Source organism: Bufo gargarizans, chromosome 8 (assembly GCF_014858855.1).
Source record: "Bufo gargarizans isolate SCDJY-AF-19 chromosome 8, ASM1485885v1, whole genome shotgun sequence".
Taxonomy (NCBI): domain Eukaryota; kingdom Metazoa; phylum Chordata; class Amphibia; order Anura; family Bufonidae; genus Bufo; species Bufo gargarizans.
Window position 1 is genome coordinate 48,764,882 of NC_058087.1, and position 13,252 is coordinate 48,778,133.

General features: G+C 45.4%; 1 protein-coding gene across 1 annotated transcript in view; it reads right to left on the minus strand.

Moving 5' to 3' along the window:
• LOC122945672 (ankyrin repeat and SOCS box protein 1-like) overlaps positions 1–9,410 on the minus strand; it is a 38,048-nt gene extending 28,638 nt beyond the window's left edge. The window contains exon 1 of the mRNA XM_044304815.1: positions 9,355–9,410. Coding sequence (XP_044160750.1) covers positions 9,355–9,409 — 55 coding nt within the window. The 5' untranslated portion in view covers position 9,410. The remainder of the gene's footprint in view (positions 1–9,354) is intronic.
• Between the last annotated feature and the right edge of the window lie 3,842 nt (positions 9,411–13,252).

The following is a 13,252-nucleotide window of genomic DNA, read 5'->3' on the forward strand; positions in this document are numbered from 1 at the left end:
TGCCTGACCCACATTGCTCGGTCGTACAAAAGCAACCTCATCGGCAGATAAAGATATCTGTAGAGGTTGGCATCATTGTAAACATGTCTACACAGCTCTCGATCTAGAGCGGTCAAAAAATGTAATTATCCAGGCTGTACAGCATGAAACCTATGCTACGGAAATCGACTGTGTCGTCAGCCAAAGACCCGTGCCTAAAGGTAGTGTTTTAAGGAAACTAGACCCAGTGATCGATGAAGATGGGCTCTTAAGGGTAGGTGGACGCCTTATGGAAGCCGATGTAGGCCTAACAGAGAAACATCCTGTGATAGTTCCTGGACAGCATCATATAGCTACTCGTGCAACATTACCGCGAACAGACAAAGCACCAAGGTCGTCTGTTTACTGAAGGAGCTCTAAGAACAGCTGGAATGTGGATAGTTGGAGCTAAAAGATGTGTATGCAGATTCATATTTAAATGTGTTACCTGTCGGAAACTCCGTGGTATGTCACAGGCACCGAAGATGGCAAACCTCCCGTATGACCGACTAAGTATGGATCCACCCTTCACCAATGTTGGCCTAGACGTGTTTGGACCTTGGCCTGTGGTTGTCCGACAAACCAGGGGAGGCCGTGCGCACGGGAAACGTTGGGCGATTATGTTCACCTGTCTGTCCATCAGAGCTGTCCATATTGAAGTAATTGAATCTATGGATACTTCTTGTTTCATTAATGCTTTCCGACGTTTCATTGCCATTAGAGGACCTGTCAAACACATTCGTTCTGACCGAGGCACAAACTTTGTCGGAGCAGCAAGAGAACTACAACTCTCTTCCAACTTGGATGTTAACAACATAGAAAGATACCTCAGTGAACGAGGATGTACTTGGACCTTCAACCCACCACACTCTTCTCACATGGGAGGTGCTTGGGAGAGGATGATAGGCATCGCACAGGAGAATCCTCGACTCAATCTTCTTACAAGAAGGATCTTCAAAGCTGACTCATGAAAGCCTGACTACCTTCATGGCAGAAGTATCGGCTATCATAAATGCCAGACCGCTAACCCCGATTTCTAGCGATCCTGATGACCCAACAGTTCTCACACCCGCCACACTGCTTACCCAAAAGACTGAACAAATTTGTGCTCCATCTAGGAGAATTCAATTCCAAAGATCTTTACAAAAATCGATGGAGACAAGTACAGAGTCTCTCAAACTCGTTCTGGGACAAGTGGAAAAAGCAATACATTCCCACTCTGCAACCGAGGAGAAAGTGGCAAACCAACAAGCCTAACCTCCAGACTGGCGATGTAGTCCTAATGAAAGACTGCCAGTCACGGAGAAACGAGTGGCCGTTAGGACTTGTGACTAAGACATTCCCAAGTAAGGACGGAATTATACGCAAAGTAGAATTGAAAATACGGAGACAGGGGGAGACCAAATTGTTCCTCAGACCAGTAGGAGAACTCGTTCTACTGTTTGCACCAAAAGAATACAATAGTGACGTCGGTTGACGTCAAGCAGGGAGTGTTCTGTCCCCAGATTCAGTTCCAGTTGTTTCTGTCTCTTTATCAGTGACATGGCATTTAACTGTTGTAATTCATTTGCATTACATTGTGTCGTAACAGCACCATCTATTGATGAGTTTAGGTATTTCACCCAGCCTGTTTTTCTCTATGCATTATGGGAGTCCCAGTGCATTGTGGGTAGTTCCTGGTTCTTGCCAGTCTTGTGCTGGTACAGCAAGCAGCCACCATCTTATGTCTTAGCAATCATGCTCTCTCACTGGTTTTCCTGTCATATCATCTGTTATTCAGCCTGTTTTTGAGCATAGTCGGTAAGAGCACTATCTATGTGTCATTTACTGCATTGTATTATGTTTCTTGTATTGATAGCTCATTACTATCATTGTATTATATCATATACTGGATGTATAGCAGGTTAATCTGTGTTTTATGCCATATACCATGGTATTTATGTTCTAAAATACTACTGTTTTATTCTGTAGTTTCACCTTTTCCTGTCAGTCTACGAGCAATAAAGAGAACCTTAAAGCGGAACAGTCTCTTTTCTCTCAGAGGACAAAAAGGTTTAGCTACATGTCAGATTACACACCGTGCTAACGTGTATGAGGACAGTATAAACACTGTTCCTCCTCCTCGAGAACTGTGCCCTGGCTGGACAATTGTGTACCTGGCGTTTGTGGGTGCAGGAACCCACCCTCGGAGCCACTTGTGAATGATTGGCCGGAAACCCTATGAAATGATCCCTCTTCCTCCTCCTGTGCCACATCCTCTTCCGTTATCGCCACCAGCATTTTTTCAAGGAGGCATAGAAGTGGGATAGTAACGCTGAGAACTGCATTATCGGCACTGGCCGTGTTGGTGGAGTACTCAAAACAGCGCAACAAGGAACACAGGTTTTGCATGGAGGCCCAGTCATTGGTGGTGAAGTGGTGCTGTTCCGCCGAGTGACTCACCTATGCGTGCTGCAGCTGAAACTCCACTATCGCCAGCTGCTGCTGCTACTGCTCGCACAGTCTGGCCAGCATGTGCAAGATGGAGTTCCACCTTGTGGGCACGTTGCATATGAGGCGGTGAGCGGGAAGGCCGAAGTTACGCTGCAGCGCTGACAGGCGAGCGGCAGCAGGGTGAGAACGTCGAAAGCGTGCACAGACGGCCTGCACTGTCTGCAGCAGCTCTAACATATCAGGGTAATTTTTAAGGAATCTCTGCACCACCAAATTCAGCACATGCGCCAGGCAAGGGATGTGCGTCAAACTGGCTAGTCCCAGAGCTGCTAGATTTCGCCCATTATCGCACACCACCAGGCTGGGCTTGAGGCTCACTAGCACCAACCACTCATCGGTCTGTTGTTCAAGGCCCGTCCACAGCTCCTGCACGGTGTGGGGTTTGTCCCCCAAACAGATAAGTTTTAAAACTGCCTGCAGTAGTTTACCCCTGGCTGTGCTGAAGTTGGTGGTGAAGGTGTTACGCAACAGGAGGCAAACTGAAGCACCCTGCAATCCTCAGTGGTGAAAGGACATGCGCCAAACTGCTATCCGCCTCAGGCCCAGCCGCCACTGCATTTACCCAGTGTGCTGTTATGGAGATATAACGGCCCTGACCGTGCTTACTGGTCCATGTATTCGTAGTTAGGTGCACCTTGCCACAAATGGTGTTGCGCAGTGCACACCTGATTTTGTCCCCCAGTTGGTTGTGCAGGGAAGGGATAGCACGCCTGGAAAAGTAGTGGCGGCTGGGCACGACGTACTGTGGGACAGCCACCACCATAAGGCTTTTAAAACTCTCCGTCATCACCAGACGGAATGACAGCATTTCAAAGGACAGTAATTTTAAAATGCTGGCATTCAGGGCCAGGGATCGCAGGTGGGTAGGGGGGCAATTCCTTTTCCGCTCCAGTGTTTGGCAGATGGAGAGCTGAACGCTTCCGTGGGACATTGTGGAGATGCTTGGTGACCCAGGTTTTGGTGTTACTGGCAGATCCTCGGTTTGCGGGGTGCCAGGTGGCACTGTCACTCCAGAGGTACAGTCATGTGAAAAAATTAGGACACCCTTTGAAAGCATGTGGTTTTTTGTAACATTTTTAATAAAAGGTTATTTCATCTCCGTTTCAACAATACAGAGAGATTAAAGTAATCCAACTAAACAAAGAAAACTGAAGAAAAGTCTTTTCAAGATCTTCTGTAAATGTCATTCTACAAAAATGCCTATTCTAACTGAGGAAAAAGATAGGACACCCTCACATGTATTCCCTCTTAAATTGGCTCAGATCTCACACAGGTATATCACACCAGGTGCACATAATTAGTAGATCGTTACTCTGCATGTTGAATGAGGCTTGCCCTATTTAAACCTCAGACATTTAGTTTGGTGTGCTCCTGACTGTTGAAGTGAGAGTGAGCACCATGGTGAGAGCAAAAGAGCTGTCAGAGGACTTCAGAAAAAAGATTGTAGCAGCCTATGAGTCTGGGAAGGGATTTAAAAAGATCTCAAAAGATTTTGAAATCAGCCATTCCACTGTTCGGAAGATAGTCTACAAGTGGAGGGCTTTCAAAACAACTGCCAACATGCCCAGGACTGGTCGCCCCAGCAAGTTCACCCCAAGAGCAGACCGCAAGATGCTAAAAGAGGTCTCCAAAAACCCTAAAGTGTCATCTCGAGAACTACAGCAGGCTCTGGCTACTGTTGATGTAGAAGTACATGCCTCTACAATCAGAAAGAGACTGTACAAGTTTAACTTGCATGGGAGGTGTGCAAGGAGGAAACCTTTGCTTTCCAAGAGAAACATCGAGGCCAGACTGACATTTGCCAGAGATAAAGTTGACAAAGACCAGGACTTCTGGAATAATGTTCTTTGGACAGATGAGTCCAAAATTGAATTATTTGGACACAACAGCAGAGGACATGTTTGGCGTAAACCAAACACAGCATTCCAAGAAAAGAACCTCATACCAACTGTGAAGCATGGATGTGGAAGTGTCATGGTTTGGGGCTGCTTTGCTGCAGCAGGACCTGGTCAGCTCACCATCATAGAATCCACGATGAATTCTACTGTGTATCAGAAGGTGCTTGAAGAACATGTGAGACCATCAGTTAGAAAATTAAAGCTGAAGCGGAACTGGACCATGCAACATGACAATGACCCAAAACATACTAGTAAATCAACCAAAGATTGGCTGAAAAAGAAGAAATGGAGAGTCCTGGAATGGCCAAGTCAAAGTCCAGATTTGAATCCCATTGAGATGCTGTGGGGTGACTTGAAAAGGGCTGTACGTGCAAGAAACCCCTCAAACATCTCACAGCTGAAAAAGTTCTGCATTGAGGAGTGGGGTAAAATTTCCTCAGACCGATGTCGAAGACTGGTAGATGGCTACAAGAACCGTCTCACTGCAGTTATTTCAGCCAAAGGAGGTAACACTCGCTATTAGGGGCAAGGGTGTCCTATCTTTTTCCTCAGTTAGAATAGGCATTTTTGTAGAATGACATTTACAGAAGATCTTGAAAAGACTTTTCTTCAGTTTTCTTTGTTTAGTTGGATTACTTTAATCTCTCTGTATTGTTGAAACGGAGATGAAATAACCTTTTATTAAAAATGTTACAAAAAACCACATGCTTTCAAAGGGTGTCCTAATTTTTTCACATGACTGTAGATAAAGAGGCCGAGACTGCAGCAGAAGAGGAAGCAGGAGGAGCCAAAGACTTTTTTTGGTTTTTGAGGTGTCTACTCCACTGCAGCTTGTGCTTAACACTTAAATGCCTGGTTATGCAGGTTGTGCTCAGGTTGAGAATGTTTATGCCTAGCTTCAGGCTCTGATTGCACAGCGTGCAAACCACTCGTGTCTTGTCGTCAGCATATTGTCTGAAGAACTGCCACGCCAGGGAACTCCTTGGAGCTGGCTTTGGTGTGCTCGGTCCCTTGCTGCGGTGGGCAGTAGCAGGCGTACTGTCTAGGGGACGGCCGTTCCGCTTTTGCACCCTGCTCCCTCTTCTGCTGTGCTGGTGGCTCTGTGCAACCACCACCTCTTCCTCCGAACTACACAGGTCACTCGCATGACCTTGATTCCATGTGGGGTCGAGGACCTCATCATCCTCCACATCATCTTCCACCCAGTCTTCACCCTGCCCTCCTTGTCGGTCTGCACACTTTCGAAAGCCACAGCAGTTGGCACCTGTGTTTCGTCATCATCCGAGACGTGCTGCGATGGTCCTCCCATGTACTCATCTTGAAACATAAGTGGTTGGGCATCGATGAACTCAATCTCTTCCACTTCTGGGGCAGGGCTAGGTGGATGGCCATGGGAAAGCCTGCTAGTAGAGTCACCAAAAAGCAGAAGAGACCGCTGCTTGACTTGGGTCTCAGACTGCTTGGCTGATTTGCAAGGGGGTGAGGTGAAAGACTGATGGACATCGGCTGCAGGTGCCAACTTTGATCTTTCAGCAGGAGACTGGGTGGGAGACAATGTGAAGGAACTGGAGGCACTGTCAGCAACTCAATCTACTATTGCCTGTACTTGTTCTTGCCTCACCATTCGTAGAGCTGCATTAAGCCTGACCAAATACCGCTGAAGGTTGTCACCTACTCGCACCTGAGGAAAGTGTTTCACTTGTGCGTGTAGCTGGCACAGATCGACCACGTCCTCTCCCTGCAACAGGAGCTCCACCAGCAGCACCATGACCGGGGCCACGTTCCTTATTTGTTGCGCTCCTCATATTTCTCAAATTTAGGATCTTGCCCAAAATGGGTGTTTTTTTTATAACAGAATAAAACAACAGTATCTAATGCGTGCATTTCACACTGACAGATGCAGCAAAGGCTCCAATATTAAGTACTTTGCCCAAAATGGGTGTTTTTTTTAAACTTTTAATATTATTGCTGTATTTCAAGAGTGTATCTCACACTGACAGATGCAGCAAAGGCTCCAAATTTTGTTTTTTGCCCAAAATGGGTGTTTTTTTTAATACCAGAATGGAGCACCAATATCTAACGCGTGTATCTCAAAATGACAGATGCAGCAAAGGCTGCAAAATTCAGTATTTTGCCCAAAATGGGTGTTTTTTTTAATATCAGAATATGATGGCAGTATCTAACGCTTGTATTTCACACTGACAGATGCAACAAGGGCTGTAAAATTCAATATTTTGCCGAAAAAGGGTGTTTTTTAAAACCCAGAAAATTATTGCTGTATTTCTAGCTTAAATTGCACACTGACTAATGCGGCGTAGGCCCCAGATGGAGGGTATTGCCAAAAATGGGTGCTTTTAAAAACCCCAAAAATTATTGCAGTATTTCAAGCTTAAATTGAACACAGACAAATGCTGCAAAGGCCACAGATATAGGGTCTTGCCAAAAATGGGTGACTTTTTTTGAAACCCAGAATAGCACAGAATAACCCAGATGGTGCACAGAACTTGCATAAAATGGCAGCCGACTGCCCACCTAACTAACAGAAGGATAAAAGTAATTTTTCTGGGTCACTAGGCTCAGGGCAGGGTAAAAAGATTGTGCACTGCACCCACACAACAATATCTAGGTAGATCTCTGAGTTAACAAGCACTTCTGATTAAAGATTCTTTCCTATTCTCCCCCTCACAGCAGCAGCATCCTATCCCTACACTAAGCACAGCAAAGTGACGTGCAGCGCTACGTGACTCCAGCTTATATAGAGGCTGAGTCACATGCTGCACTGGCCAATCACAGCCATGGCATTAGTAGGCATGGCTGGGATGGTTTCTAAGGGCACACAAGTTAAACACTTGTTGTTTGGCTGCTCTGCCGCCTTTCAAAAAGCGCCATTAACTCGCCGAACCCGAACTTTTACTGAAAAGTTTGGGTTCGGGATCCAAAAATCATGCATTCCCCATGTAATAAAACAGGAATGTCAGGAGCGATGACAGGTCCTCTTTAAAGGGTTTCTGTCACCAGAATTAACCCTATTAAACTGGCTGACATTAGCAGACCCTAATTTTCCTAATCTTATGCTTATGGATGTCCCTGTTACTGCACAATTTTAACTTTGATGATATTTTAACCTGTGATTGGCTGCAGTGGTGATCGTTTGTCATGCTGCAAGGGGAGCAGTAAAGTGTTCCCTGGTTGCCGGACATTGATCTCGGGGCAGCAGGAAGAGGGCGAGCCGACCCAGGAAAGACAGACATCGAACTCAGCGGCGGTACCATGTAAGTATTATTTCCACCACGGGTTGGCCACTCTTGGAGATATGTCTTAGGGCTCATGCACAGGAAAGCACTTTCTTTCCGTGTCTGTTCAGTTTTTTTTGCAGACCATATACGGAACCATTCAGTTTGATGGGTCCGCAAAGAAAAACGGAAGTTACTTGGTGTGCATTCAGTTTCTGTATGGATCTCAATACCGGAAAAAATTAACGTTAGTGTGAAAGTAGCTTTTTGGAAACCCCTTTAAATACTTAAAGGGGTTCTGCAGTTTTTTTAAACTGATGATCTATCCTCTGGATAGATCATCAGCATCTGATCGGCGGGGGTCCGACACCTTGGACCCCTGCCGATCAGCTGTTTGAGAAGGCAGCGGCGCTGGCAGTAGTGCCGCGGCCTTCTCGCCGTTTACCGCAGGCCCAGTGCAGTCACGACTAGTATCGCTGGCCTGGGCGGGGCTAAGCTCCATTCAAGTGAACAGAGCTTAGCCTGCCCAGGCCAGTGACATCACTGGGCCTGCGGTAAACAGCGAGAAGGCCGCGGCACTACTGCCAGTGCCGCTGCCTTCTCAAACAGCTGATCGGCGGGGGTCCCGGGTGTCGGACCCCCGACGATCAGATGCTGACGATCCATCCTATCCATCTAGATCATCAGTTTAAAAAAAACTGCAGAACACCTTTAATAACTGGCCGCAGAGATTGCACCATCCAGCTGCCCCGGTAATACAGCAGTACCAGGGTTGCCAAACGTCCAGATATTCCTGGTGAGTCCATAAAAATAGGGGACTTTTTTTTGCAGTGTCCGTGAAAAAAAAAATTGACGTGTCCGTAATTTTTGGGAGGTTGGTGGTACTTCAGCAGGTCCATTTATTTGATTGTAATTCTCAGTAAACTCAGTGTCTGATCTACAGACATGGATTACTTACAATTTTTTGCATTTATTATAGATTTCTAATTTGTCCATAAAAAAGTAGTCTGTCTGCAATTTTTGATAAACTGTCCAGAAAAAAATAAAAATTTAGGTTGTCAATCCTGGGCGGTACCAGGGTGGCTAACCTGAATTTTTCTTCTTTCTGGACAAGTTTTCCCAAAATTACGGACAGGCAAACTTTTTTACGGTCAAACTGGAAACCCAGAATGAATGATAAAGATAAGTAATACCGTACCTGTCTACAGCTCAGTATACGGACAACGCCGCATTACCAGCATTTACGGTCAGCTGTAAAATGATGGTAATTACCGCCAAAATAATTCCAGTTCGGTACCACCAGCCTAAAAAAATAAAAATAAAAAATCATAGATATATATATTATTATTTTTTTCTTTCACAGACACAGTGACCATCACAAAACAGTCACCTATTTTAACGGATTCTCCAGAAATTTCTGAACGGTTCACAAACCCTGGGCGGTACGGCACATCATGGCTGCAGCAGTGTAAACAGAGACCAATGTGGGCTTAACAAAAAAACAAAAGTTCTCTCCCCATGACATGCATTTTACCAGAAGTGACCAGTCATTTCGTTTTGCTGCGTTATTTGCAGCATGCACAGGGGGTACGCGGTTTTTAGACCCCTCTGCACTGCGGGTGGGTCTGCGCCTGACGACATTACCGCACATGTAAGTGCAGTCGCGAGTGGAGTATGTCGCACAGGGAAGTGAACAGACATGCGGTTCTTACCCACTGTAGGGGCGCCGTCCACTGCCCGCTCTGCACCTGTCTCATCGTCCTCCATCGCGGACCCTGCCCGTCGCATGCGCAGTTTCTGACAGTAGCTTCATAGTCGGTGTACTAGACGCCCCGCCTCCAGCTGCGTCTGATTGGTTGTTCGGTCTGTCACTCAAGCACTTGTCAGGCGGGAGCGCTGAGAGCGGAGCTGTAACCTGACTGGTCTTTACTGGGAGCAGTGGGAGGCTGTGTGTACAGGACATGCACACTGTGGATACAGTATACCTATATTTGCTAAAGAACAGGACTGTATTTAGAGTCCATGCTGCCCTAGGCACTGCCCCCCCCCCCCCTCCCCATACAATCTAGAACTTTGGTAAAAGAGGCAAATTTTGGTGTACAACAATTATCTGCCAAAATTGTCTTATTACTGTCAATTTTTTGTGTCTAATGTCACTAAATACAGTACTAATATAAGAAGAAACTTCTGTATGTCTCCTTACAAAAAAAAAATTCCATCAAAAACTGCATGTGTGATTCTAGCCTAAGGCCTTTTTCACACTGGCTTTACTCGTTCCGCGGGGGAACAGCCTGCTGGATCCGTAACTACCGCGTACAGCCGTGTGCACTGCCGGAAGTCCGCCCGGCCCCATTCAGTATAATGGGGACCAGCGGAGCACAGCAAATAGGCAGAGAGGCGGCCGGACAAAACGCTGACTTCAGGCAGCACACGGCTGTACGCTGTAGTTACGGATCCGGCAGGCTGTAACCCCGCCAGTGTGAACAGGCCTTATGCGGCTCATTTAGACATTCAGTTCAGTCTTACAAATGCCATCAGTTAGCATATGTTTCCCGCGACGGAACTGCTTGCTGGATCACTGCTGCAAGTGTGAAAGTAGCCTAAATTGGGGAAAGGATGTGATTTTAGAATTTTTTTATATTTTTACTTTTTATACAATGACTTTTAGCCCCCTTAAGGGAACTTGAACATGTGATCTTTTGTTCACTTGTCCCATACACTGCAATAGAATATTATTGCAATCTCTAAGCACGGCTTTTCACGCAATTAACCAGGACAGGCCTAAGAACCTTTACAAGGGCCCAGGCTGTCATGACAAAGTGATTTTACCACCGGGGCTCTGATCAGAAGGCAGAGAGAGCCCTCCGTGGGTGCTATTATACAGGAGGTACCCACCATGTATGAAGTGAGCTCGCGCCATACATCTCCTTAACGCATATGATGTACATGTATGTGAATATGCATTAAAGGGTTAAATGGAAACTCGTCAAGTGTGACCTCGGCCATAGGAACCCACTGCGGCCAAACGCCTCCAGAACAAGGGCCACAGGTGCCAGACAATCAGTCTGCAGAAAGTGAATTCTTAAGAATAAGGGGGGGGGTTATAGTGATATTTAATCTAAACAATTAGGCAAATCAGAGTTCCTGGACAATGTTTATATTAAATGTGACTATACCCGCCCTCATCCTCAGTGGCGTGTCTAGGGTGTTTGGCACCCTGAGCGGGTCCTTTTTCTGGCAACCCCAATACCCTATTTCAGACACCTCCACACCAAATCCATTTCTTTTTTATTCCCCCCCCTTGCGAGCTATGGTCAAGATGTATTTGTCATCCTGGTCCTCTGTGTATATCCCACTCCATCCCCATGCACAGTCTCATGTTGTAGCACATCTGACCAGAGTGCTAGGCTAGTATAGATACTCCTCTTAGACTATTCTACAATTTGCAGTGGTTTCAGTTGCCCCCCCCCCCCATGCCATTATCCCACTATTAATCAACTGGGATGCCATCTCCTCCTCCACTGTATCCCATACGGAAATCTAGACTTTGCACCTAGCCTTTCAGTAAATATATTTGGCACATAGATATGCTATATTATGGCAGATTTCAAATACATAACTCCTGGTCGCCCTATGTTAGAAAAGCAATGTGTTAAGATATCTTTAACCCTGAAGCACACAGAGATAATTGCCAATTAAAATGAAGTGGTGCGCCATATAAAACAGAAATAACCACACATGACTAACTAGACTAGATACTGTCTGGCCCTCTGCTAGAAGTGATTTTATTTAGAGAGTCTTTTCTTTTGCACGGAGCTTTACTATATTCAGTGATATTGTTGTCCCTCAGTAATTTGTTTTCCGAAGATATCCTGGTTGCTGTGTGTGCGATGTCTGGTACTGCCACCTGCTTCACTCAGGTAATATCCTTAGTATACCACCTGCTGTGTAAACAAGCACTGTAACTACCGCCCGCATACTGGTATGTCCACATGGTGCGGCTGTAAAGGGCGCAGCGGACTCTAATTAAACTAATTAGTACTGTTTAGTCAGTCTGTTAATGGGCACACACTGTATTGCGGGTGCCAAGGACCCATTAACATGGTAGACTGGCTACACAGTCCTGTCCTAATTAGTTTAAATAGAGGCCTCTATACTGGATGCCACCGTACTCAACCGCAGCAAGGCAGCATCGCAACCACTCCATGTGGTCGCACACTTACTGTCCCTTTCTGTACTGTAGCGTTTTTCTTACCTTCCAGTACTTGCTTTGCATTCTCGGACATCTGCACCTTCGTTGGTTTTCTGGCACAGGTGCTGTTGCTTGAGGTACTGTTTCTTGCAGGATCTTGTTTTTGCTCATTTCCTCTTCTAGTTTGTGGGGTTGCAGCTTCATTATTTGGGTTCTGGCACAGGTGCAGTAGAACACTGTCTTCTGAGCATGCACAGGATGCTGTCTGTCCATGGCAATAAGGTGCTCCTCTCTACTTTTGTTGGGTGACGTGTCCTAATCTACTTTATGGGCTCGTGTATTAAATTGTACTTTCTCTTTTTAAATGCCAGGCCAGAAAGAAATCAGGCAAATACTCCATTCACACAGCGGATTTGGGGACCCTCATTCTTGTGATCGGTGGGTCCCAAGAGATAATACTTGTATCATCTATCCTGTGAACAGGTGTAAATATTCTATTTTGGATAAACCATGACTACCTGAAGAACAGACCAGAATTTCTTAATTAATTGTTCAATAGATGTCTCATCCCCACAATACATGTAGTCTCGTTACCAGCATGAGCTACATGATGTCAAGAGCAGCTGACGAGATGCCAACAGCAGCAGGGGCAGCTGTCACCAACAGCTCTGGTTCACTGAGGTAACTTCACCATCTCAATGGAACTGTGCCAATACAACTGTAAAACACTGGAGGTGTAGGATATCGGATACTACATGATTGCAGGGATATAGCCATAGTTGGAACAGTTTTCCATGCAGGTCAGCAATAGTACCAGGACCCATCATTAATAGATTTCCTGAGAATGTAATTGTTTTAGTATAAATACATAAATGTTTTTTTTTTTTTTTTTTTTTTTTTAAGACATGCAATTTTAAGATAACCTGTCACCGCGAAATGCTGTGCATTTTGCAGGCAGCATGTTATAGAGAAGGAGGAACAGATGAACAGATTAATATTTAGTTGTGTAGGAAAAGATTCAGTAAAACTTGTAATTTATGCATTTAAACCTATGTGCTTTCTGAGCTCAGTTGTATACGGGGTCATCCTATCAGTGATTGATAACATTCCCTGTGTAAGTGTGTATACGTAGATAGCTGTCACAGATCAGACTGCCGCCGTGTACAACTGAACTCATAAAGAACAAGTTTTACTGAATCTTTTCCTACAAAAATATATAATCAATCTGCTCAGCACCTTCGACAGGTTCTTTTAAAATATACTAGTGTTAGAATTTCAACCCAGGCTTTGTGGGAAAGACTATGCACACAACACTTAGCTGGGGAATCTATTTTTAGATGATGAGACTGTAGCCACTCGACTATACTGTAGAGAGAGAGTCAGGGCAGGATTTTTATCACTACTATCATTACGTTACA